This window comes from Aulonocara stuartgranti (assembly GCF_965226115.1).
Source record: "Aulonocara stuartgranti genome assembly, chromosome: 12".
Classification (NCBI taxonomy): domain Eukaryota; kingdom Metazoa; phylum Chordata; class Actinopteri; order Cichliformes; family Cichlidae; genus Aulonocara; species Aulonocara stuartgranti.
Window position 1 is genome coordinate 16,665,199 of NC_138948.1, and position 27,915 is coordinate 16,693,113.

The 27,915-nt window shown below is 41.7% G+C and overlaps 1 protein-coding gene across 5 annotated transcripts; it reads left to right on the top strand.

Moving 5' to 3' along the window:
* The first annotated feature begins 1,200 nt into the window (after positions 1-1,200).
* Positions 1,201-22,909, top strand: LOC309718406 (transducin-like enhancer protein 1). 5 transcript variants are annotated; one of them, XM_082553601.1, is made up of 20 exons: positions 1,201-2,225; positions 2,574-2,674; positions 3,373-3,436; positions 4,104-4,148; positions 8,985-9,047; positions 9,172-9,276; positions 12,277-12,496; positions 12,679-12,695; positions 14,705-14,818; positions 14,960-15,013; positions 15,202-15,351; positions 15,459-15,597; positions 15,932-16,131; positions 17,133-17,209; positions 17,308-17,557; positions 18,424-18,671; positions 19,043-19,190; positions 19,368-19,518; positions 19,713-19,789; positions 20,223-22,909. In XM_082553601.1, exons 1-20 carry the CDS (start codon positions 2,202-2,204, stop codon positions 20,328-20,330), a joined length of 2,355 nt encoding a protein of 784 aa, XP_082409727.1. In that variant the 5' UTR covers positions 1,201-2,201; the 3' UTR covers positions 20,331-22,909. The 5 variants fall into 5 exon arrangements, with proteins under 5 accessions (XP_082409727.1, XP_082409730.1, XP_082409731.1 ...); XM_082553604.1 differs by having other exon boundaries at positions 9,172-9,246; XM_082553605.1 differs by having other exon boundaries at positions 9,172-9,246; positions 12,280-12,496.
* The last annotated feature ends 5,006 nt before the right edge of the window (positions 22,910-27,915 follow it).

Genomic DNA, 27,915 nt, shown 5'->3' on the forward strand with positions numbered 1-27,915 from the left:
AAAAGGTCACTGTTGGTCACAGTCAGGAGTCTCTCATATGGACTGGATCAGCCACCATAGAGGTCAGAGGTCACGTGGGTCAGGGGGTTGAGGTCTCCAAGCCAATCACAGGCCAGTGTGTCTCTGAGGGGCCATCCAATGTGAAGTGAGCAGTGCGTAGATGGGATAAGAGGAGTAGAGAAGATCCCGCGAGCCTCCTTTATGACTCAGCTTCAAACACCCCTCGCCAGTCACAACGTGGTGACTTCAGCCATGCAGTATTTCATCAGGTAGCTGGCACATGAGTGTAACTTAGCAATAGCCTTTATTGGGAATGGAGCTATAACTTGTGCTTGTTGGTTAGAAGAGCAATAAATGGTGACGTCTTTATTTTAAAAACATTGCTGAAACTTTTATGTGCAAAAGATATGGTCTTCGTTTTTGATGAAGGTGGCATATCTCTTCACACATTTTCAATAAAAGCCTCTTTATCATTTATATTTTTGTATTCATTACTTTAGCAGCTACTCTTGACTTGTTATCTGCTTTTTTTCTTTGTGTGCGCTGCTCACTTGTTAGTGTGTCTTTATTTACAGCTGCTTCAGTCTGGCTTTGACTGCTGGTATAATAAAATACCATTCTGTGAGCTTTATTACAACGAATCGGGAACCCCCCTGGCATTTTTCTGCTTTCTTTGGGTCAAAATCGCATTTGCACAATGCCGAGCTACGTTTTTGAAGAGATATAAAGACATCACAGTACAAGTAAGGAGTTTTGGATTTGTCCTTGGCCAGCGAAGGAAACATGATCAGGCAAACTGAGCGATTTCTGTAGACTGACTGTATGAAAATAGCAATAAACTGCAACAGATGAGCAGCATAATTAGATTTTTTTTAGGAGCAGAACATAAAGCGCGTTCAAGTCCTACTAAATCAATTCCCACGCTGAAAATTATTACATAGAAGGGGAGAGAAAGCAGAGGAAGAGAGAGATTTGGGGTTATTTGTCACGACACTTGCTGGGAAGGTTCACGGCAGCTAAGAAAAACAATATTTGTGTTTTTCTGTTTGAGTGTGTGCCTGCGTGTGCTTGTTAATGTGTGCGTGTGTGTGTATGTGTGGACGCGCACATTTACAGCTCTGCTCTTGGAACCCACGTTACTTTGATTGACAGCTGAGACTTGCCTTTTTCCCCACCGCACTGCCCGCCCTGCGCGCTTCCGAAGTGGCAGCTCCTTGCGACGCGCTGATTGGTCAAAATCTGCGTAGCTCAACGAGGTCAACGGAATCGAGGAACTTCGCAGAGAGACCATTGGCCAGTTTCATAACCCACATTATTGTCCCCACGTGGAGCGGAGACTTTGATTGGTTCGGAGGCGTTTTGTGGGCTGGCCTATAGTTTCGGTTAGCTGGGTGAGCGTGAAACCGCGTGAGAAAGTTGCCATTGAGGTAAAGCAGAGCAAGACCGTGAACAGTTCCCGCCGCTGTGGGAGTTGTTGTTATCAAAATTAACGATATATTTCCTCGTTTTTTATCTTTTGTCTTAAAAACGAGAAATCTATTTTGGAGGCAAGGCTTGCTTCCACACTGATCGAGGAAGTAAATATTTCTGTATTTGTTGACCGTTCAACCGCCAGCCAGCGACTGCGGCGAGTCAAGTGGGAACTCTTCTCTACAATTAACTTGTGTGGATTTGTTTCTGATGCTCTGACTGAGCGCCGGCAGTTTGCGGCTGTCTGTTGAGGATCTACGGGGTTGATTTTATCTTGTTTGTTTGTTTGGTCGGCCCTCCGTACTCGGAATACATCAGTTCGCACACAAAACAAACGCCGGAGTGGCGAAGGTGGCTCCAGCCCTATTTTTTTTTCTTCATTTCTCACCTGGCTCTCCTGCCCTTCTCTTCCCTCCCCCTTCAGCTGCTTTCAACTAATGAGCCGTTTCCCGTGTTTTTCCGGTTGATTTACGGTCGCGCTGCCTGTGGAGCGGAGGACAGACGACCGAGAGACAGGGAGAAGCGGAAATTCACGTTAAACGGTCGGTGAACCCAGACGAAGCGGACAAGCGGTGCTTTTTTGTAATTAACGACCGGGGGTCCTAATAACAACGGCGGATGGATTCCTCTCCGTGATTGGGAGCTTCCCACAACCTTACTTTTCATCCCCATTTGATCCCACTTTGACGGGGTTTTAAGAAAGAAACAGTTTCATCCTCCCGGAGATAACAATGTTTCCCCAGGGGCGACACCCGGTAAGACGCTCTTTGTGCATTAACAGACGCTCATTTCACCGGGCTAACCGGGTAACATTACCTCGTTATATGACCCGCCCCTCCGGGCTGCCTGTGTGTTTATATTAAGCTCAGTCCTCTAACTAATTGGGCTCTACAGTGGGATTGATTATACTGCGTTTTAGCTTTTTGTGTTTTTTTTTTTTTTTTTAAAGAACGACTAATATTTCGAAGTTGTTGATATTGTATTTGTGCTGAAAAGTACCAGATTCATAATGTAACCAATAATGTGTAAGTAATGTACCAGTGTGATGTTGGTAATCCGTCTGTGTGTGTGTGTGTGTGTTTGCGCGCGCGCGCACGCGCCAGACGCCCCACCAGGCTCCAGGCCAGCCCTTCAAGTTCACCATCCCAGAGTCACTGGACCGCATCAAGGAGGAGTTTCAGTTTCTTCAGGCACAGTACCACAGGTGGATAACACAAACACTCAATTCACATTTTCCTCTATTGTCATCTGCCCTCCCAACACTAAACTTCACCCTAACCACAGTCATCCTCATAACCATAATGAACAAAACCTCAACCCTGGCTTCAGACTAACCCATAAACCTGGATTAGGTTCACGTACACATACAAAAGTGCACACATATGCAAGCAGGCATCAGTGTTAGCGCTTGCACTGCGGTAGGTCTACATCTTCTTGATGGGTGAGAGCCAGAGGGGTGGCGTGTGGGCTGAGGGTTTCATAAATCACGCCTTATTTTCCCCTGTGTGTGTAGCTGTGTAGGGAAAAGGCTTGCTTAAGTACTACATGTGAGTGTTTCTTTTTTTTCTTTTTGTTTTTTTTAACTTTGCTCTAGATGTTGTCAGTGCGGGTCATTCACAACAGGTGAAAGCTAGACCTGCAGACATAATGTTTCTGATTTACATATTCAAAGAAGAGGATTGTCATAAACATATACCCATTATTTGACGGGAACAATCATTGTATTTTCCATTTTTGCACCAATTCTTTTAAAAACATCTCCATGGTCTGTTTTAGAAGGTGTTTAAATCATCAAGCAAGAGGGGTGAGAGAAAGAATGAAAACTGATTAGTTTAACTTGAAATGTTGAGTCCCACTCAAAGTAAATGGTGTATTGCATTTCTTGTTGTTTTTTTTTTAAAGTCTCAAACTGGAGTGTGAGAAGCTGGCCAGTGAAAAAACAGAGATGCAGAGGCACTACGTCATGGTGAGCTCCCTATACTCAATTCATTTGCCCTGCAGGGTCACACATCACATGCCTGAGTTCTAAAGTTTCCTAGAGGAGAAAGTTGTCCATATCTTATAAAGCAGAATACAAATTCCTATCTGAAGACTCGTAATACAAAATATATGTATTGTTAAATACTAAATGAAGGGAAGAGGAAGAGCAACATGCAAGTGTCACCTGCTTTTACTGCGTAAAGATGCTGTGCTGTTACGACTTTTCATGTTGATTTAAAATGTGTTTCACTGTTTCAGAAAATAAAATATACATGAGAGCTTACTTTTCACCTTAAATCACTGAAGTTTTACCTCTTTTACACAAAGCAATGTGGCTGTGTGTCAAAAGCTTCTAATCTAGCACAGAAACAAACATAACATGGACACGAATGCTGTTCAGTTCAGATTGTTTGCGAGCATGTTGCATTGCCTCATGTTCAAGTTAAAAAGCATTTGACTTGCATGTTTTGACTTTCAAAGTAGTTTGACCTTTTTGTGGAACACTTCATTTAAAAAGATCTGCAAATATCCTCAAAGACATCTACAGTGTAGCTAATTATTGTTTAAGTTATTCAGGCTTTTTCTTTCAGGGGTTTAGGATTTGTTTCACCCCCTCTAACCCTCTCACTCTTTGCCTCCCTCCCCTCCCCCAGTACTATGAGATGTCGTATGGCCTCAACATTGAAATGCACAAACAGGTATGGCTGCTCGTCTACTCTGTCGGTCTTCTTGTTTATCTCTCTTCCTCTCATGGATGGATTTTGATGTATGTGGAGTGTGGGCCTGTTGACGTGTCCTTGCGTGTGCACGAGTGCATTTGTGTGTGTGTGTGTCTCTCTTTTACTGTATGCTTGTATATGTGTGTGTGGATGTGTGTTTATTTGTGATCGATGGGGCTCTGTCTCCATTTCCCCAGTTAGGGCCGGCCGGCTGAGCCCAGAGGCAGGATGAATGGCTCTGTAGATTGATTGGTGCTGTCTAGGGGAGCGGCCTGCTTTATTACATTAGAGGGGTAGGGCTGGTGAGGGCAGAGGAATCGATCACGGTGAGGCAGACGGAGGAGATACAGTGGAGCTCTCCCTTTTTTGAAGTTGGGAGGTTAACACAGTAACGAGGCAGACTCAAACATGAAGCGCACAATAACAAGGGCAATTACCCAATCAGTGTACATGCACATGCAGAAAGGCAAGGGCACTTTGCATAGCTCTAAGTAATGTATGCAAAAACGCGACGATAGTGACAGTTTCAGTTCACAGACGGTAGAGTGAACACAAGCACAGAACTTGTTGATGCATATACATATGTACACAGACAGTGAAAGTTAAAAATTTTCTTTTAAGTGTGTAGACATGTGGATGATGAGCAGGGAAAAACTCACCCTCTCGCTACACACAAACACACATTTCCCCACAGGAGTGGTGCAGGGCTCAGAGCGTTTACCAGTAATTACCACAGCTATCGACCAGTCAGACCAGAGGAAATTGGAGGTGGATTGGCTGGATGCTTCAGTGAAGAGTGGGGATACTTCTCCGCCTCTCTCACACTCCTTCCCCTTCCTTCTCCTCTTGTGTTATTCTCCCTTTTTATACCCCAAGTCCTCTTCTTTTCTTTCTGCCTTCCTCTGCTCTCCAATAACAGTTATGGGATCTCTTCTTCCTTTTTGCTACAAACCACCCCCCACCCCAAATTCCCCCTTCTTTGGCTCCTCTTTCATTTTATGTCCATGTGAAGCTACTGCTCTTTCATTGTAAGGGAGATGCATCTCTTCCTATTGTCCACACACACACATAAACACACAGTTACACTCACTAAAGCTCCAGGGGAGGTCATTAGCTTGGGACTGCAGTTGTCAGAGCAACAAGCTTCTGTGGGTGGGTGGGGGTATGGAGGATATAGACTAACAACTCACCTCCTGCTGAGGATGTACGTTTGTGGGGGGTGCATAATGCTCCAATTATATGTGTAATGGGAAGCTGCTTCTCTGTTCGCACATTTTCTGTGTATGCTTGCATCTTGTCTCTGCATCCTCAACTTCTGTTCACCCACTGTCTCAGTTATGAGTCATTGTTCGATTCATTCACTATATAGAAATGTTAATTTAAGGGTTTGGATGCACGGGCTGTGAGTTTTTGTGGATTTTGTTACTTTTTTATGCTTGACATTAGACATGTCTCAATGTTGGGGGAGAGGCGTAGTAGAGTAACAACAGATCATATTGTGTAAAATCACAAAGCAAGCAAAGAAAGCTTTGATTAGCAGTTATGAGCTTAGTGTAGCTGGTTGGGTCTCCCTATACTCATATACATATACAAGAGAACTGGTCGAGCTGGACACTAATATTTGATTATTGGGTGGATATTCAGCTTTCAGTTTTGACATTTAGGTTTAGTAATATCACAGTCACATTGCTTTTTCCTTTAGTGCACACAACAATACTTTATTTCCCTTCCTTTGTACCACCTATACAAAGGCTGGGCACCAAGTAGAGGAAAAAGAAACATGTTTTGTTGCTTCTAACTTGATCATTTTCATCATAAATATTGCCAAAAATCACAAAACAGTCTTCGTCCCTCCACTGATAGAAGTCTAGTTTGTTTTCTGGAGATTATTGCTAAAGTTCAAATGAATGACAGAGTACTCAATCTTCATTCTGCTCTCTCAGGACATTTGCATAACATAATTTGATTGGTTAGCACCTGAGCTGCTGCCTGAAAACTTTTTGCAGCTTTTCCCCACAAGCAAATATAATTCAGTTAGATAACATATAACGTTACCCTGTTCAAAGTGAGTGAGAGGAGAAACTTTTGAGGCCAACACCATGAACTTGTAAGTCTTGGCTGCAGCCTGGGAAATTTGAGCATTTGACTTTGTCTCTCGACTTAGGTTTGCTGGGTTGCCCTAGTATCTGGTCACACTATTCTCAGGCAGCCTAATGATTGACCCTGTATACAAAGCTAATTATAGGCTTACAACTCATAATTCTGAGAATGGATATACATAGTATGCCAGAAATAGCTTTTCATTTCAAAATTTCTTGGTATGGAATGACTTGGTTATTTTTGACGCACTTTGGCAGTACAGGAAAGTCTGAAACTTTAAAACTGGACAGAATACAGGTTTTTAAGATCCCCCTTTCTTATTTGTCGAAAGTGTCCTGTAGCCATCAGGTGCACATACACAGACAGCAATGTTAAAACTGTGGCAAAGCTGCTGAGCTCATGTAGTTATGACACGGAGGTATGCGTACTCTGAAGGCTTAACATGTCTTTTGATTCTGGATAAAGAGTCAGTTGTTCGGTGTTTAGTTTTCTCAGAGGGAAGCTGTTCCATATATACTTACGTCTATTTGTTCTGACTTTGCTTACTTTTACGTGGAGTATTTATTCAACCACCTTATTTAAATTTGTCTGGGGAGTATCATTTGTTGACTTGTCAAGATGTATGTTGTGTTACTTTATAAATATATTCATAATTTTTATAAATATAACTGAAAGTACTATTATTTTTGAAGCAGTTATGTGTGTAGTTCAAGACTCATTGTGAAAATGGTAGCACTTGATTTAGCTCATCCAAGTACATAATTGGCTGAACTGTGGCTGTTTGGCGAGCTGACAGGTGTGTGCGTGACAGAGACATCTAATTGAGCGCAAGTATGCTCCAGCTAAAGAGGACGTCTCCACTTCAGTTTTTCAGGAGCTGTCAGACCCATTAAAATCATTAAATAATTTAGAGCAGCAACGCCATGGTTTTAAAGTTTTAGAGATGGCAGTGCCTGTCAGCCTTTGGACTTTGGCCCAGGCTGAAATATCTTAGTGACTAGTGGAAGGACTGAGATGAAGTTTTAACAGACAGTCATGCTTCCAAAACGGTCGTGCTGTGATGTACCTTCATCGGGTAATAAAACTCTATAACATATTGTATATTGATGTCTCCTTCAAACAGTTGCTGATGTCTGGGAACTTACCATGCCATTAGCTAGGTGTGTAACCTTACTAACACTCCCCTTTACCTAATGAGCGATCCTCCAACTTGTAAAAGAAACATACACCATGCTTTAATATGTTTATTGGCTGTCTCCCTTTTAGACTCTTTGTTTGACAAGACCATCTTCCTTTTTGTGCGGCCAGTTCATGCCAGTGATTGAAGAGCAAGTTTCCCAGTGGGATTTCCCATGACTCAATCAGGGTTTCCATCTGAAGGGACATTCATGTACATCTGCATTTGTAGAACAGCCAACAGGAGCTCCTTTATTCTTAAAAATATAAGCGTTTTCCCAAAGTCTTCCTCTCTGCATTTTTTCACAGTTTTAAAACAGCCAAGAGAACATGCAGAAGTCAGGTTTCCTCTCGGACCATTTTGATTACACTTTACTCATAGATTAGTCTTGAATTTTTGCTCGGTGACAGCATAAAAAAGGTTTTGCCTATGTTAGCTTTACCATCACTCTCTGGATGATCTGTAATAGCTTTAATCCCCTGATTTTGTGGCCATTTCTTCAAATTTCTAATTTGTAAACAATAGCAGATTGTCAGGTTAAATTAATTATATGTAGATGGGAGATTAGGGCAATGAATTCTTGAACAGTTACTTGTTTGCTATTACTGTAAAGTGAGTCAACAGGACATATAACAGTTGCATAGCAAGGGAAGTCATTTTTGGGTTAGTTAAACCCACACAGGTGGTTGCTTTGTGCTGTGGGATATTACATTTCTTTCTAGCTTGATGACTTAATTTTGGCTGAGTTTTGAAAAGTTTCCATAAAACCATTTGTTGTTTCGGTGACGACAACCATCGCATTTTTCCTGAGTATTCACCCAACAATAATACAGGGTGATATGATGCATGTTTCTATGTATCTATATATTTATGTGTGTGTCGTCTGAGCCATTACTACCTTTCATGGTCCCTGATTCCCACTTCACTCTGGTCGTCCTCGTATCAATTTGATTGGATGATGTGTAATATGAGTCCCCTTATCTGATTTGATGCCACCACGGGGGTATCTGGTTTCAGCCAATTGTAACCACCTCCGGGGGTTTAAGGGGCAGGCGGATGTGTTGGCATGGATACCGAGGGAGAGCAAACCAAGTTAGTAGTTGATGAGATTATGTTGAAGTGCTGATGGGAAGGGGGACAAGAACACAGAGGACAGGCGGAGAGGGAGCAAAAGAAATAGAACGGGTAAGAGAGAAACCTGAGCTGAGCCCACAATTATAATTAGAGAGGAAAATCTCATTACACTGTGTGTGCTGAAAATGGCACACACTGGATTTCTGTGTGGACAGAAGTCGATGAGTGTCATCGGTATCATTGTCTGGTAGGGTTTTTTTTTTGGGGGGGGGGGGGGGGTATTTTGCTTGCTTGCTGTGGTGGCAGCACTTTCTTGTGTGTGTGTATGTGTGTGTGTTTGTGTGTGTGTGTGCACGTTTATTGCTCTATTGGTGTTACTGAACAGATGTCTTTTCTAAATGAATGTAATTATGTTATCAACAATTAAGTCTCTTTCTATCTGTGTGTGTCTCTTACTTCATCAGACTGAGATTGCCAAGAGACTAAACACCATCTGTGCACAAGTCATTCCCTTCCTCTCACAGGAGGTAAGTATGTGTGACTTAGAGCTACAGACTGTGCTTTGTATCCCATTTATACACTCTAATTTTACTGGTAAATCTGCCATTACTCTCAGGCTTTGGCAAACGTTTGTGCATCTTTGTTTTACAGCATCAGCAGCAGGTGGTTCAGGCTGTGGAGCGAGCCAAACAGGTGACCATGGCAGAGCTCAATGCTGTCATCGGGGTACGTGGACTGCCCGGTCTTCCACCTACAGTGTGTATTCCTTTAATTTCTCTTTGCATTAACTATCGCAGTGTGTGTGTTTACTCCATAGGAAATATTTCTTTCCCTACACAAACAAGTTTGGAACACAGTTTGATTTTGCTCTGGTAATAAAATTATTTCAGTTCTCAGGTTGTTGTTGGCTACCACAGTAATCTTCTTTGTTTGTTCTTGTTGTTCTTTGTGTGTAATTAACATAGTAAGTATGACTAGTGTTAGTCGCTGCCTAGGGGGCAACCATAATAAGGACATGGACATTAGTATAGCAAATTACCTAATACATTGCATATGCACCATTTAATGATTAACATAGAAGCCACATTTTCCACAGTCTTGTTGTGTCATCAAAGGTCTGTGTTCTATTTGAAGAAACAATTTGTACTGTTTACATAGTAAAAACGGATTGTAAATACACATCTTACTGTTTACTCAAACACAAATGGGTCAAAGTCAAACACAAGGTAAAAGTCCTCATTTTGGTCACCTGTCTTGTCTTTTTTTTTCTCTCTTCTCATTTCAGTTAAAACCCTGAGAACTGCTACCAAATCATAACAGATATCTATATAAAGTTTTAGGAATATGCCTGAGACTGTGTGGTTTTTTTTTTTTTGTTTTTTTTGTTTTTTTTTAAATGAGATTCCTTATTCCTTCGTCACCAGACTTAACTCAAGGATATAACCCAACACTGGACTTAGACTGTAGAATTAGATGTAGGGCATATGAGTGATTTTTATGGGAAATGAAAGAAAATTAACCCTTGTGCAAATATGTTTTCTCTTTTGAGACTATGGTTTTGATTTTGATTGATAGAACTGGACTCTTTCGTTATGAGTAAGTTGACAAAGAGGATATGCTTCAGGAATTATGAAAGGTGTTTATTGAAAAGATGTTGACAGACTTGGAAGACTGATGGGGCATGACCAGCTATTCATACTTAAGTAGAAAATGATTTGGCACACTAAGAGTAAAAAGTAGTTTTTTTCCTTGAGGTTTGACAGTGATGCTCAACGTAAAACGGAGATGGAGAGTCTAGCTGTTGGTGGTGATGACTCTTTGGGTGGGATTAGAGAACCATTATTACTCGGACTTATAGGAGCCATAGGGGCTTGACTGGCTGGAGGAGACGCTATGGGTTTTGGTTCAAGGGGAATGTGGGAAAGAGGAGGGGTCTGGAGAGGGCTTGGTGTGATGTGGGGTGGGCTTGTTAGTTGGCGTGAACTGATGGGGGTCTCTGTTAGTGTCTGATTGGTGTGAGAGGTGGATTTGGCAGTTGCTGTTTGAGTCTTAATTGCAGGATTTTTGTGTTTGTAAAAGGGGGGGTCACAGCGTTGCCCTTACACCCCCCCCCTTCCCATCTCCTCTCGTCTCCCACGCCAGCCTGTCATTCACCCCGTTTGTGAGTTAAATGAGCGTAATGAAGCATGTTGCCCCTACCTTCACACTCTCACACACACACACACGCATGCACATCCCACACAAATGCACGCAGACACACCAGTTCACACTAACATCCCATGACAAACCAGGCTCCCCTTGCCTCTACCAATACTTCCCCTCCATTTACTCCCATCAGGGGTCCTGTTTGTGTATCCGTGTGCGTGCGTGTGTGTGCTTTGCATCTGTTTGTGTGTGTGTGTGCGTTTGTGTGTAGCAGAGCATGCTTTTCTGTTATCCCCAGAAAACAACAGGCAGAGGTAGGATGGTTGAGTGAGGATGTGTGTGCCTGCCTTGTTTATCTAGACTATGCGTATGCATGTTAAGTGTGATCAAGTGTGACGTGTGGGTGTGTTTATGTTTGATTGTTTGGCAGGCGAGCTAACTCTGGAAATTGAGTGTGTGAGCGCAGGCAGGCATGGGGGTTGATGCTAAAAGACTGTTTTGTTGTTTTACCTCCATTCTTTGGGGGAGGATGCAGGGAGCAAAGGATAGATGGAGAGGTAAAAGGAGGCGGGGGATCCAAAGTGAGATGGGGGTGGGTGCGTCAATTAGGTGAGATAAAAGTCGGTTTGACCTTCAGCACTGCTTCCACCCCCGCCGAGTCGCCTCCTGTGCCCCACCTTTCCTTCTTCTCTCCCTCCTTCCTCCTCCCCTCCCTGCGGCGAATCAGTGAGCTTGGATTCCCGCAGCTACTGTCTGAGGAGGCAATAATGATGTTTTGGAACACAAAGGCATTTCACGCTCAGACGAGCGCCTGATTTGGTGTGAAAGAGAGAGCAGGGCTGCCAGCCAAACTGGCTCTCCCTCTCTCTCTGTCTCTCTGACCCTCTTCTCTCCTTCTCTCCTCCCCTCTCTGCTCAGTCGCCTCACTCTCTCACAAGATCTGACAGTGCAAGCAGCAGCTGGGGCTCTCGTCATTCCTCCCTCCTACCCCCTCCACATCCTCAGGGTTTGGGCTGTGATCCCAGCTGTCAGTATTGTTCAGTGTTTGACCTTAGAGGGAGGAGGATGTGTGTAGGGGGGAGAGGCTGTGTTCACCACCTTGTAGAGCGCAGCAGCTTGTTGAGGTGGTGTAAACCCCAGACAGTGGAGAAACTGTCCCATCTGTTGAAGACTTTAATAGGGACAGAAGTCTCTTTTGATTAGGTTACAGAGCATTGTTAAGTTTTAGCTGTTTTTGGCTTGCTTTTATGTTGGGTTTTTGGTGTCAGATACTGATGCTTTAAACATTTATGGTAGTTGTATTATGAAATTTGAGACTTCTCGTTGAACTCAACTTCTCTGTTTTTTTTTGTTTTTTGTTTTAGCCATGATTGTGATGTACTGCACTACATCTCAACTGCTGAATTAAGCCATACCCACATAGGTGTGGTTCTTTTAAACTGCTTTTTATTCATCTGTCTGACCTGTCTGTTACAGGTCCAGCTGTGTATACCACAGACTAAATAAAAATGGACTGGTGCCTCTTTGTAGCAGGTCACTTTTTTAAAAATGTTTTTCCCAACTAACCACCTCTTTCGCCTTCTGTTTTTTTCCCCTTCCCCTCTCTTAAAGCAGCAGCACTTGTCCCATAACCATGGTGGTGCTCCTGTGCCCCTCACTCCTCACCCTGCTGGCCTCCATCCTTCTCAGCTGGGTGGTTCAGCTAGTCTTCTGGCTCTGTCAGGAGCACTCGGAGCTGTTCCTCCTCATCTGGCAGGAAAAGAGAGTGGTGAGAAAAAACCTCACATGTCTGGACAAGACTCTCACCCTGCAGGACCTGAACACCTGAGAGGTAAGGAGACGCACCTTCCAGCACAGAAACACTTCTGATAGAAAGGGGTTGTTTATGTATGAGTTGTGTTGCAATGAAGTCTGTTTGAACTCATTCTTCTTCCCTTATCTGTTTGGTTTTTTTTCTGCTCTGGTAAACCCCCCGTGACCTCAACCACACACATGCTTTTCCAATGACAACAGAGCGAGAGCCCAGCACAGTAAGTACTTCCTCTTTCTGCAGCAATGTTTACTGCTCTGGTGAGCTACTATTGTCTTACTTTTGTTTGAGGGATAGTTTAGGTTTACGGGAAATTTGCTTTGTTCTTCTAGTTAATAGATAGCTGTGAGTAAGTAAACTGCTCCTAAACATGGTCAAATGCAAATTTACACACACATTAATTATACATATTTAATTTATATAATTTCAAGAGATATGCTAATTGCTTGGTTTTTACTAATGCACTTATATAAAAGGTTATTTTTGGCCACTCATACAGTTCTTAGAAGGTGTAGGGCTTAATTGAAAATGCAGTAGCTAAAGGTTGATGTCAAATCCATCCAAATGCTGTAGGACAGAATTTCATAATGCGAGTAGATGTCACCTGTTGCTGTGTGTGTGTGTGTGTGTCCCCATTATATGGAAATTGCTTTTATTATGTAACTCCCCCTGAGGGATCAATAAAATTTATGACATGTCATTATGAATAAAAGCACCTTGTAGTTTTTAGTGCTGTTTCACACCCAGGTAGCTTTTACCTTTTTAAGTTGTGCATTTTGACTCTCAGCTTGTGTGTGTGTGTGTCCGTGTCTCTGTGTGTGTCTGTGTCTGCAGGGGTGGTGGGATTTCTTTGGGTAGGGCTTTGGCCTGCCTCTTTAGTTCTGCCCTAGATCTGCTCTGAACTTAGGTTTCCTTTCTCCTCCAAATGAGCTTTTTAGCATGGTCACACACAGACACACACACATTTTTCATACACACACACTTCTCAACCCTAGCCTGCATTGTTGTGCCTATTTAACACCTCAGTGAGCAGATTACCCCCTTCTCCCCCTCCCACCGCCCCTTATCCCGCGCTTAAAGACTCTCATTGTGTTTAATATCATCACCACTGAGAGGGGAGGGCTTGGGGAAGAGTGGGGGGTGAGGGACCAGCAGTCATGTGACATCGTGTGTATATGTGTGTATTTCAGAGATGGGAGAGAGAGGCACCATGCTAAAAGCGAACAGAGAGTGAGGGAGGGGGGAAATTGCTTACGTTTTGCGGGTCAGTGCTTCTGTGCTCAGCTCACTAAAACCTTTCAATAAAGAGAGGAGGGGAGGAAAGGAGGTTTGGGGGGGTATGAAGGAAGGGGCCTTTGGCAGAATACAGATCCCCCCCCCCCCCCGAAACTCTTTTCCGTCCCTCGTCTCTTGTCACCCTTTCTTTTCCTCCACACTCTCACACCCTCCCTCCATTCCTCCTTCATTTACCCTTTTCCCCCCTCAAAGCCCAAGCACTCACTCCCTTGCTTGATTTGTGCATGCGCATGTGTTTGTGTATGTTGGATGCACATTTCATTGACAGGTTGAGACTATAATGGACTCAACATGAAGCTTTAATCCATTAAAGGATCCATTGGTCAGGAGGCCAGGGGGAGGCAGCTCTGTGTGTATGTGTAGTCTTGGGACGCAGGGACACAGGAGTGTTATGCAAGCAATACACACTCACAGTCTGTTACACACTTGTTCGTACACACAGGCTTTCACAGTCAATTACACACTGTGCACACAAACACACACACTCTCACCCACACTCTCAGTACAGCCAGTGCAGCTTGTCAGAGCCAGGAGAGGGAGCACTGATAGATTTTGAGAGCCACTTAATGTAATCATCAACTTCAGAGGCATGTGTTTGTGTGTGGCTGTGACGGGCTTTGGTCAAGTGAGAAAAGAGGTTGCTGTTTAAGTGTTAGTGCTGCTTAATTCATGCTTCTGTGAACTATTAACCTATTTGCAAGTAGGAGTATGTTTTTCTAACCTGCTCTACATAGCTGAATAGCTCTTGTAATTAGTGGTAGACGGATCAGACACTTTAGTGAGCTCATGCAGGATGCATACACAACTGAGTGAAATCAGAACCGTAAATGGCAAAATTTGTCTTTATCCTCCAAATTGTCCTTTTTCTTTTTCATATTTTTATGAACGGCAGTGTTCTGCCCTTCTCATCCTCCTCGTTGCTTTCATTCGCAGAGTAACTCATTGCTGCCAGAAAGTCTTAGGAATTCAGATAAGCGACGCAACGGACCTGACTTCTCAAATGACACCAAAAAGCGAAAGGTGGATGACAAGGACTCAAGTCACTATGTAAGGAATCTCTCTGGTACCTGTGTCTTTAATGTAACGTGACAAAGGAAAAGGAATGTCTTCATTCATTTGAACATATTTTATTAGTTATACAGCCAGTCAATGGACTAATTTGATTATCTAACTGATCCTCTTCCCTAGGATAGTGACGCAGAGAAAAGTGATGACAATTTGGTGGTGGATGTCTCAAATGAGGTCAGTACATTTGAATATATTTTATAAATGTTAGTTTTTGTGCTGTCTGGTACATGCTTAAATTACATTACATCAATGGTCCATTTTTAAGATGTGCATCATATTCAGGCGTCTGTGGTCTTCTTCTTTCAAGGATTGTATTAAGTTGAACTCCCAAATAGTTAACAGAATTCTTGTTACTTCACCAGGATCCAGCCTCCCCTCGTGGCACACCTCTTCCTTCTCCTAGAGAAAATGGTTTGGATAAAGCGCGTCTTCTCAAGAAAGACCCCTGTAGTCCAGCCTCTACTGCATCATCAGCCAGCTCCTCCTCCTTAAAGTCTAAAGAGATGGCAATGGTAGGAATGGAAAAGAAAAACTTATTTGTTTTATATAAATAAACCCAGTAAATGGAGTGATTTATTTATTTATTGTATATTTATAATTATTCCTTGGTGTTTGGCAGCGAGATAAGGCAGGTACACCTGGGCTGAAGTCAAGCACACCCACGCCTAGAGGTGACTCCACCCCCGGGCCCAGCTCCACACCTGGAATCCGACCAAATCTTTCAAAACCCCCCTCAATGGAAATACCACATCCACCTAGTAGGTCATTTAAACTTACTACTTAATAAATGGTTATAAAAATGATGTAGTTTTCTGTTAGAGGCAAATAAAATGAGTTTGCTTGCTTCAGGCAGAAGTCTGCTCGTTCAGTCAGTTTCATGGAAGATATTTAAAACCTTATCCTAGAGACAGCTTAATATGAAGTGTGACTGCAAGATATCTGGTTAGAAATCTCAGTTTACCTAGGCTTAAGTTGCTTTTACATGATAGTCTAGTCAAGCGTTGGCAGTAATGTCTGGTAAGTGCATGGTGAAAAGACGTAGACTTGCATTCTTAGACATTAACTAATTAATCCTCTTGTGCTTGTTTCCAGCTGCAGGTTTGCGAACTCCCCTGGCTGTACCAGGTCCATATCCAGGTGCATTTGGCATGTTGCCCCACACAGCAGGAATGAACGGGGAGCTAGCTGGTGCAGCTGGAGCTGCAGCCTATGCTGCTGGGCTGCACAACATGTCACCTCAGATGAGTGCTGCAGCGGCAGCTGCAGTGGCCGCATACGGGCGGTCACCAATGGTGAGTAGAAGAACAAGACTAACGTGATAAAATGAGGTGACCCTTTAAATCTGTGTATGTCTATGGATTGCATGCCAAGATAGAACTTTGGCAGAAACTCAGATGCTAGAGTTATGTTAGCCTGGTGTCAGGTTTGCACTTCTGGATTCTTTAGTTTTATGAATTTTCATGTCAGTGAATGTGTGTGAAAAGAACAGAGTGCATTTTTGAGTTCTGCTCCCTTCACATGAAACTTTTCAACTGTGCCTTTCTCTTTGCTATTATACCTGAAGCAGGTGGGCAGCAGTTGTTGTCACCTCTCAGCCATAAAACTCTGTAACCTGCTCCAGGCAGATTTTCATCTCTACCACATTCATTGAACTTACACCCCTCTAAAGAAATAGTCATTATGTTGTAGTTTCCCGTGTCATGCATTGTAACTTAAAAGGGCATTTAAATACTCAAAAGAATGGAAATTTTATTTTAAAGAAAGTGACATTAATCAATGTGAATACTTTAAAACAAGAATCAAAACAACAGCAAAAACCTACTATTAAATTGTGAATAGTTGCAAAGCTTCATGTCCCTGCTTTCTTTTGGATAGTATTTATACAGATGGCATACCTATGTGCAGTACATTCGCCACATTACTCTTTGCTGTATTTGCATAGTGTTCATTACACTGTTTAAATATCTTTAGTAGTCACACAGCAGTGTCTGAGCAACACTTGATAGCAACTCAGGTTGTGTACTTAGCAGCTGTGTGTGTTTGTTTGTTGGATGAGGATGGGGTGGGAGGCAGTCACAAATACCTACAGCTCTGCCTGTGTGTGTTTGCTGTCTCTTGTAGTTGTCATTTAGAATAAGCAGTTTAATGTGTGCTTGAGAGTATGTGTTAGCTTTGCGCTCATGAGTGTTTATGCTCTTTTTCACAGGTTAGTATTGACCTGTGAGCATTTTGCCAATTCTCATGGGTATTTGTTAGTCCTGGGCTTATAAAATGTCTGTTTTCTGTCCAAAAGGTTGGTTTTGATCCTCATCCTCACATGCGAGTTCCTGGAATGCCTCCTAGTCTGACAGGAATCCCTGGTGGCAAACCGTAAGTATAGTTGTAAAACTAATTAGTCTTATAATTCCCATGATGATGGTGACAATGATGATTTCTTTTTCTTGATCCTTTTTCCACTCTGTCATCAGTGCTTATTCATTTCATGTCGCGGCCGACGGACAGATGCAGCCAGTTCCATTTCCTCCAGATGCTTTGGTGGGGCCTGGGATCCCTCGCCATGCCCGTCAGATCAACACACTGAACCACGGAGAGGTGGTGTGTGCCGTTACCATCAGTAACCCCACCCGACATGTGTACACAGGAGGAAAGGGCTGTGTCAAGGTGTGGGACATTAGTCACCCAGGAAACAAGAGTCCTGTGTCCCAGCTAGACTGTCTGGTGAGTGAGGTGTATTGTTATGAGCTGGCTCATGGTTTGCATAAAGTGGATAGCAGTTTACAAACACAGGAGAATTTTTCTATATATACATAGCTTAAGTTAGAATTTAGGGGATAATTTGCAAAGGAATCAGCCGCCACAAGAGCAAGGCGAGTTGTAGCAGCAAATGAATTCTAACAAAACAAGTCTTCCCAGGCCTACCAGTTTGAGACTCTCAAAATTGCACCACCCAAAAGTTAATGTACTTTTGCTGCAAGGCCTGTTGAGGTGCAGAAGTGGAAAATATTTCCTGCCACAATAGGGTTTTGGACTAGCTCAAAAGAGGAGACCACATATAACAATGAGTTTATTTTGCAGAAGTAAAAGGGAAATTAACATGAGCACAAAACAAAGCCAAACATAGAAGCTGTGAGGGGAGACTGGCCAGCTGCCATCAACATGCATAGCGGAGAAAACTGTTCTACAACACTAATTTGTTGTTATTCTGCCTGTCTGTGTTATTCGTGTGGTGACAACAGCTTCCCTTTTACCTGTCCAGACTTGGTTTGACCACTTGGCAGTGTTTTGATGGTGATCAGTCCATATAACAAAAAGTATTGGACTGTTTGGACAGGCCAAATTTGTCGAATCCCCATGAAAAATTAGCTTTACTTACTATACTCCTTCCGGGATAGGACTACAGTAATGGCCTTATAATATATAGTTGAGTATTAGTTTGAGGAACACTTGTTTGTCAGAAATGATCAGACTAGAATTTGTGCTCTAGATTGCAGAATAGTGAATGAAATGTATGTGGTGAATATACAACACAATAAAATGTTGTATATTGTACTAAATATTAACTTTTTTTGTGCCTACCAAATTAGAACCGAGACAACTACATCCGGTCTTGCCGTCTTCTCCCTGATGGTCGGACGCTTATTGTGGGAGGCGAGGCAAGCACGTTGTCAATCTGGGATTTGGCCACGCCTACTCCCAGGATTAAAGCAGAGTTAACATCATCAGCACCAGCATGCTACGCTCTGGCAATTAGCCCAGACTCCAAAGTTTGCTTTTCTTGCTGCAGCGATGGAAACATTGCAGTCTGGGACTTGCACAACCAGACACTCGTTAGGTAAAAGATAACTGTATGCTTTTACTTCTGTCACTCTTCAGAAGATTGCTGCAAATAAATATATGCCTCTGCTAAATGTTAAGGACATCTACAATCACTGCTTGGCTTTTCTAATCTCCTCTAAGCAACAGATTTGACCTTTAATTTGCAGTCTCAGCCCCTGACTGATTTAACCTTTATGATTGTAGCACCAAGAGGCAGACAATCTGTAGTGTTAGTACTACAAAAGTGGCTTCTGATGAGAAATGCTGTAAGCACTCTCCTATGGTAACATGTGATGCATACCAACTGCCCTGCACAGCTCATGGTTGGTGCCTTGTTCCAAAATGTCCGTCTTTATTTAATTGAGAATGTATGTGTGTATCCCACAGGCAGTTCCAGGGCCACACAGATGGAGCCAGCTGTATCGACATCTCCAATGATGGCACCAAGCTGTGGACCGGAGGCTTGGATAACACAGTCCGCTCCTGGGATCTGAGGGAGGGACGGCAGCTGCAGCAGCATGACTTTACATCACAGGTGCACAATCATACAGGCATTTGAACATTATTTCAGTCATTTACTTAAAAAGAAATCCACAAGTTTCAGTTTTTATTTTAAAGTAGCATCCCCACTAAAACAAAATCTGTGTGTATCAGTTGGTTAAATTTGTAATCCTGACAGGACTTATTAATATTTATTTTCTCTTGTGTTCAGATCTTCTCGCTCGGCTACTGTCCGACAGGAGAATGGCTCGCTGTTGGAATGGAGAGTAGCAATGTTGAGGTCCTTCATGTAACCAAACCGGATAAATACCAGCTTCATCTACATGAGAGCTGTGTGCTCTCCCTGCAGTTTGCCTACTGTGGTAAGCAACTTGCATATTAAATGAGCTGCAAAATAGAGGTGGAAAAAAAAAAAACGTGGGCTTGGAATCCATTGTTAGGTGAAGACACCCCCAGCCCAGTGGTTTCACTGAAGTTATGTCTGTACGTTGTATGTTCCATTCTACAGTGCTTTCATTTTTTATATTGTGCATGCTTGTATTTACTCTTCTACTAGGCAAATGGTTTGTGAGCACAGGAAAGGACAACTTACTGAATGCATGGAGGACACCTTATGGGGCGAGCATATTCCAGGTTGGTGGCAATTGATCAGTACATTCATTGTATTATATATTTTCATAAATGACACAAAATGTGCTCCTCGAAAGTTGCTGCATTGGCTTTAATAAACCACCCTGCAAAATCCACTAGCACTGTTTTGCATCCATGCAGTAACTGAGTCAATGCTATGAAACAGTCAGTGCTGTCCAACAAAGGAGGTTGTTTAAAGAGAATTATACAGAAAAATGTGCTTAAACTTTGAATAGGAGTACTGAGGTAAAAGCCTCGCAGTCTCATAGTCGCTCCTATATTACTTTCAGTACTATTCAGTAAATTTTAAAAGCACAACTTTAAAACTTTTAAGCACTGTGTTCCATACAAACACACATGAATTTATTTTCTAGTTTTCTTTTAAAACGTTTCATTACTGACTTTTTTTTTTCTCCCCTATCTCTTTTTTCCTCAGTCTAAAGAATCATCCTCGGTACTAAGCTGTGACATATCTGTGGATGACAAGTACATTGTTACTGGTTCAGGGGACAAGAAGGCCACTGTTTATGAGGTCATCTACTAAATATATGGAAAGAAAGCTGGGACATTTCTTCTTTTTCCAATATGCTCTGTGTTTCTAGAAACACACCACAGATAAGGTGGACCTTGATGGCACATTCTTTATTCTGTTAGAAACCTTCAGAGAAACACATTAAGGAGACCCATGTTGTATATGCACTGATCTGTTGTGCCTGTGTACATGACTCCAACTCAGCTGGGAATAAACTGGAGCAAGTGGATGATAATGGAAGCACAGGAAATATTCAGATATCTGCTTACTGCTGGGGGCTAACCTGGGATCATTTACACGAATCAGAGAAGGACCAAAGGGGACTCTGAAACGAGCTCTTCAGACAACACTGCTGAACATCAGATATTGAAACACACTAAATGTCAGCACAACTACATTTGGACAACCTCTCAGGCCTGCGGGGTGACTGTGTAAAAAAAACGACAAATGGAAAAGGAAGAATGGACAAGAATTGGCATCATGTTGGAAAGATGGTAGAAAAAGAGGAACAACAGAATGGAGGGACATTTTCAAACAGTGAATGCAGAATATGTTGATTTGTATTTTGGTTCAGAAGACGCTCACAGCCTTTCGTTCCTCTTAGCTATGGCTGTTTGACCTTAAAACCTCAGCTTACTGTTCTGATACGCCTACTCTGTCTGAAAAGTACATTCTCTGTCTTTACCTTAAGTCCTATCCTCACTAACTGCACTGTAGTTGTAGCTTTCCACCTACACGCTGTACTTAACTACTTAAAATGTCCAAATGGTACATTTTTTTTAAAACACGCTGAAGGCTATGATGACTTGTCTCACATTATGCTGCCACGAACATCTGTCATGAGTTTATTTGATCCTCATGTAACATGATAGGGTTTTTTTTGTTGTTTTCTTTTTTAAAGATCCATACCAGTTTCAAATGGAAAAAGTGAAGCACTCAGCTATGTGAAGAAAAATTAGCATAACAATCCAGATAAGCTTCAAGAACAGGAAATGGTAATATGTTACAGAATGCTTAACTTGGGTTATTCTGAAAAACCTTCTTTCTGTGATCTTAATTTTAAAAAAGAAAAGGGGAAAAGGTGAGAGCAAGAGTGAAAACCTGGTGTTTTCAAAAAAGTTGATTAACTAATTGTCAAATTCTATTATTACATAGGTTTCATATATTTTCACACTAAAGTTGTCCTACACAAATGTAAAATCTCCACAATATTGACAGAAATATTTAGATGGAGCTTTATTCTAACAAAAGCAAGGGGCAGGGGCATGGCAATAATAACAATATGGCAGTAATCTATGCCATCAGTGCATGTTGGTGGGTGTTTCCTTAGAGTAACCCCACAGTTAAGTCCCTTTCAGACATCATACTCCATGGCTTCATCATACTGGTAAAGTGCTTTTTGTTTCTTCCAGGTTGACTACTTTGGGGTAGTGAAGTGAGTATAATGACTTTAAAAAAAATATTTGGGGTTTATGTTCTTTGACTTGTAGGGTGTGGGCAGTGGTAAAGTAAACACGAATTCATTCAGACGTGATATATGCAGATGTCCGATTTGAGTTTTGCAATACGTGCAAAAGATTTATTGCACTGGCAGTGTTAACTCTAGTGTGGTTACATTTGGATGTTTAAAACTCCCTGTCAGTCACTGAAAGGTGTGTGTGTGTGTGTGTGTGTGTGTGTGTGTGTGTGTGTGTGTGTGTGTGTGTGTGTGAGAGAGAGAGAGAGAGAGAGCAGTAGTTTTTGTGCATCCGTTAATACAGTGGCATGACAAATAGACTTTGTTCTGTGTTGAAAGTGACACTTCAGTGTTTCCGGCTCCATTCTAGTGTGACAGGCTGCTTCGTGCATTCAGACATGAAGCTGTGTGATTAAAGGAAAGAAATGCATGTCGGAAAGGGCTTTGCTCAATGGATCTGAAATGATGTCACAGAATCACCATGTCTTTACCGCTGTAAGTCACCCCCACCCTGCCTTTACCAATCTTTGAAACACGTCATGTCTTATTGTATGAATCGATGATTATATTTCCTGGATGGGAACAAATTAAGGCTTAACATGTAATTTAATGTTCTTGTATTTGGAAAATCATAAGTGACTAGGATGGGTAAAAAAACAAAACAAAACTTCTCCTGATTATACTCACTAAATAAATTACTTTTTTTTTTTTTTTTTTTTTGCTATATACTTTCTTTACCTTGTATTTCTGAATTTGGACACTAGGTCAAAGTTTAGCTTTGAAATGAAACATGTGATGTCACTTTTTAAAGAAAAGATTAAATCGTTATTTTTCACCGTCGTCTTAAGGACGAGGGTAGAGAAGGTGCAGTCGCGCTTCAGCTTCAGGAAGGAGTCGGTTAGCTTCAGCTCATTAATTTCACGACCTTGTGCTTAGCTTGTTCTTAAATCTGTTTCTGTTTGTATAAATGTACATATGTTCTTTTTTTCTTACCAGATTTGCTTTAGAAACAAACTTTTTGTACGTCTTTTACATGAAGCAGAAACGTCTAATCGGGAGAACTACTAAGTGATCTTAATGCTAGTGGGTCTAAAATGATTGAAATGTCTAGACAATAAATGTTTCTTTTTTAAAACGTGTGTCTTTTAACTTTGCACTTTGATACAACAACACTCAAGTTTTTAAAGGAGGAAGATGTAGGGAATTATTGGCTTTTGTGGATGAATCATGAAAATAAAATGCACTGTAGTTGAGTGTCATTATGTAACTCTCATACAACACATTGCTTTTCTTAGCTAAAAGCTGCATCCTGTCTGCTCCTATTGGCCATCTTACCACTATAAACTTGCATGAAATGAATAGCTGTGACTTGGCCTACTGCATCTGATCAAGGATAATTATTTTGGGAGTCACATGAAAAACATCCAGTGAAGATTCAGAGTACGCTGCTTCCCACATAACTGCTGACACGAGATAAAATCTTATGATTTTGTCACCTCTGTTACTTTATAAGCTGAAAGGTCCAACCTGTACAGTCCTAAGTGAAGCTAGCATGCCAGTGCATCTAACAACAACAACAAAAAGATATTATGAGAACATAGTTTTTTCATAATTTAGAAACTCTTTACTGAACATGGCATATTGCAAGCCTTTTTTTTGTTTTAACTTTGAAGGCTTTTTACAGATCATAAAAATCATAAAATCAGCACCTCAAATGATCAGAATAGATCGTTTCAAGTTTGAGTACATCCAGAACACAAAGTTCAATAAATGCAACCACAATCATGGGGAACACTGCTGATTTGACAGTTGCTTAGATGATGATTATCGATACTCTTCACAAGGAGGGTACACCACAGAAAGCTGGCTGCTCACAGATTAACTTTATCAAAGCATTTAAATTGAACGTTAACTGGAAACGTGTGGCAGGAAAAGTTTCACGAGCAACTGGGATGACTGCAGCTTTGAGAGGGTCGCCAAGAAAAGTCAGCTGAATAACTTGGGAGATGTACTGGTGCTTGCTTTGTCCAAAATACTTCCTCAGGGCCTTACCTTTGCCAAGATTGCAACACTAGTACAACATCTGAATGGTGAGACCTGCCGTTAAGGCAACGCAGTTGTGTAACTGTTTCACTCACTAATGACAGCACTCTGGTATATTACAGTTGGTTATTGCTAAAGGGAGGCGTGACACAGTCTGTCCCGGTTGGGGTTGAACGTTGTTTGAACAGGAAGACACCTAATGAGTATGTTTTGACCATAATTACTGACTGGATTGGGTTTGGGTCTGCTGGTGTTGACAGTTGGAGAATAACCTCATGGGATGTCTTAAATGTAAACATATATAGGTGCTAAATGGAAAACGCACAACATCAGCAAATAAACAGAAGAAGAGCAGTGAGCGAAATGTTTTGGTATTAGACTGCACTGAATGATTAAAAGCAAAAGGGCATAGAAGGTTTTCAGAGTTTTAAATCACCATGAACTGAGAGGGTGCAGACTAAAAAAAAGGCCCTGCTTCAAAATTGACACCTTCAGGCTCCACTGAAATTTGTAGCTGCCTGTAGGAGAAAGTCAGGTGCCTTCTGGGGAATGTTTTTTTTTATCTTCAGATCAATAAAAGACGGAGTTATCTGACCTCAATGACAGTAAAGGGGAGGCTTTCAAACCTAAGAACCCTGTAGCAAATGTCAAGCATGGTGGTGGTAGCATCATGCTTTGGTCCCAGGGGCACTGGTACATTGCATGTAGATGGAATAATGAAAGACTACCTCCAAATTCTTCAAGTAAACAGCTAAGGTAAATCGATAAAATCAATAGTTTCAATAGCTGAAACTGAAACACAACTGGGTGTTCCAACAGGACGATGGTCTCAACAAACACACATCAAAACCAACCTAACCTTAACCCTACTGAAAATCTGTGGACTATTCTTAAAAGCTGGGTCCGTGCCAGGAAACCAACCAATTTTGTTGATGGCTACCAAAAACATCTGGTGGATGTCCAACTGCATACTGGGATGTTTGACAAAATATAACCACCTACTTTTGCATCCAGCTCTCTTTGAAAAAATCTTTTTTAAATTCTGATGCATGTTGTACAATTAAGAACAGTTCAAAGAAATCATCAAAATCCACAAATCACCATGACATTAACGACCCATGATGAGTGTATGTAAACTTCTGACCACATCTGTACGTGACAGCGTCCATTTCTCCTGTTGCTTCAGTTGACTGCCTTCGTCTTGCTAACAAGTTGCTGAATTTCACTAAAGTCTAACCTCTTCCTGTGTTACCACTCATTTTGACTAGAAGAAACACCTGACCTCCATCTATGAAGTGTTTTCCTGCTTTCTGTGCATTGCTTTGAGGGTAAATCTCATGGCTAAGAGTAGCATTAAATGGGTAGATGAAGAATGGAGCTGTTGGGTGGCCCACTTAACAATCTGTCCGCAGGAAAAAAAAGTTGTTGTTTTTTAAACATTTTTTGTCTGTATTGTACTGATGTGGACATATAGATAACAGCTGAACAAAGCAGCTGTTCAAATCATCTGTGTGTTAAATAACTAAGTCCAATCCCCTGCTTAATACTAACACCAACAACAAGCAGACTAGCTCGCTGTTTCCCCCGATGTAAACTGTAAATCTGATTAATTACTTTGAATATATAATTCTCCATCCGTTCCTGGCACTTGCATAAACACACTGTCGTACAGTACGAGGTGATTATGTGGCAATTACAGCACTCACAGTGACAAAATGAGAGCTGATCCTTGGAGGAAAAAAATGGAGAAAATGTCACTCCAAGTTTTCAGTCCATCCGGAGATGTCTGAGCTCCGAATCACAGTGTTCTCTTTTGATCATCACCGCTGCTGCCTCTCTCCGATACACAGACGGATTATTCCTCCTAAATCTCCCAAATCCCTAATCCTATTTATCTCAACGCCACACAAAAAAGGTGCTCTCTTCCTGCTGCTCAGCTTATGTGTACAGTACGGGTGTGAGTATGTAGAAACGAATCTCTACATTCATGAGGACCGGTTTGGGATATAAGATATTTCAGGCTGTGCTCTTTCTGTTGAAGGATTTAAACACAAGTAGAGATTGGATTTGGGTTCCTACAGCGTTCATACAGACAAATACAAAAACCCCATACGGTGAAGTGCGTATGTATGGTACAAGATATTTCTTCCTTCAGCATGCCTGAGACAGAAAGAAATGATCTACTGATGAATGAAAAAGTTCCGTTAACGCGACTGATGCATGCACGTGCAGGGTTCAACCTTATCACAAACTATAATGCATGGATTCAGCATAATTCAGACTTTATTGTGTTTTAAGGCCGACAATCAGCGTCTTCCATCTCTCAGGGAAGTGACACGAGTTGCACTCAGATATTACAGCTTTAAATGTTAAAGCAAACATGTTTATCCGGATGACACAGAGACACAAGGACAGCTTTGTTTTCTTTTGTAGTTTTGTTTCTAGCCACCTTTTTAGTAATATTTAATGTTCACTCTTCTTTTATCTTTTCTGGTTTCTACACATGAATCTTTAACTGATAAATGTGACACCATATCTGTACCTACTGGTTGTTAACGCCACGGACCATTTCATGTTACGAGGTGGTGCACAGTGGGTTATTGTCTTTATCGCAGATTTTTGGAGTGCCTAAAAACAGTTGGCTGTGGACAAAATCTCAGTTAAGATCAGAGAAACTCAACGTTAAACAGTAAAGTTTTAGACTGGAAGATCAGAACGACCAAAAAAGCTCTTAAAATACTTCATACAGTCAGTTCCATCATTGTGATTAATATTTATATTATTCAGGCATGCATAGTCAATGCAAAAAAGAAAGTTCTCACTGGACACTACTATGCAGTTCCTGTGAACAACTAAGTACTCCCCAATAATCCTTTCTGTATGACTTTATCAGTCTCTTGTCATTGTGAAAGAATTTCAGCTCTCTCTTCCTTACAGCGCTGATTCAGTTCATTGAGGTTTGTGGGCATTTGTTTGTGTACAGCGCTCTTAAAGTTCCCACCACAGCATTTAAATCGGGTTGAGGTCTCGTCTCTGCAACACCTTGATTCTTTTCTTTTTCAGTCTTTCTGTTCCTGTTTTGCTTGTTGTTCTCCTCTTGCATGGCCCAGCTTTGGGAAGCTTTAGGTGTCAGACAGATGGAGTCGCCTATACAAAAGTTACACATTTACTTATACTGGAATACAGTTGAATGTCATCTGAATGACTGCGTGGCGTCTAGGTGCTGTGGCTACAAAGCAAGTTTAAATCATCACTCCTTCACCAGTGTGCTTGACAGCTGGTGGGAGCTGTTTGTGCTGATATGCTGTGTTTGGTTTCCTCCAAATGTGATGCTGTGCATTATAGCGAAACATCCTCACTAGAGAGAAGATGTTTTCTCCTGGCAACCCAGGCCAGGCTTGTCCAGTCTTTATCTAACTGTGCTGTCATGAAAAATTGAACATGCTAACTGAGGCCTGTAGTGTCTGAGATGTAGCCTTTATGGTTTTTGCAGTTTCTCTGACATGTCCACTCCCGGGAAGATTGGCAAATGCCTGAAGGATTTCTTTTTTCTTTTTTCTTTTTTTATTGATAAATTATCATTTTTAAAAAGCCAACTTTACCTTCTAGCTCACGCTACGTACATACTCACTTACCCAAGTACTGAATTTGAACTATGTACAAAGTATTTCTTAGTATTTTCTGCTTCATTGTCATAATCACATTCAAAACAAGGTTAGGAGTTTGAACTGTGCACACCGGTCAAGGTCAAGAGATAAGATGCTGAGTTAGCGTATAGCAATGCTAGCTAGACAGAGTTCACTGGAGGTCAAAGAGCAGCGATATAAGCAAAGGGAGGAGGGTTTACATTCTAACTCACAGGCAGAAGGAGCAAAGACAGGAACATCATAGGCTTCAACTACCTCTAAAACTGGAAAAGAAAAAAAAGTTGGCATGCAAACGTGAGTCACCATGTTTTGTTTTGTTTTTGTGGATAATTTTGAGAAGGTAACGGTGAAAAGCTTGGGGACAGAGGACCAGGAAGCTTCATAACAACTCAAACTGGTTATTGCTGTAGTGAGTTAAAAGCTGCATGGCACAAAGAAATGATTTAAAAAA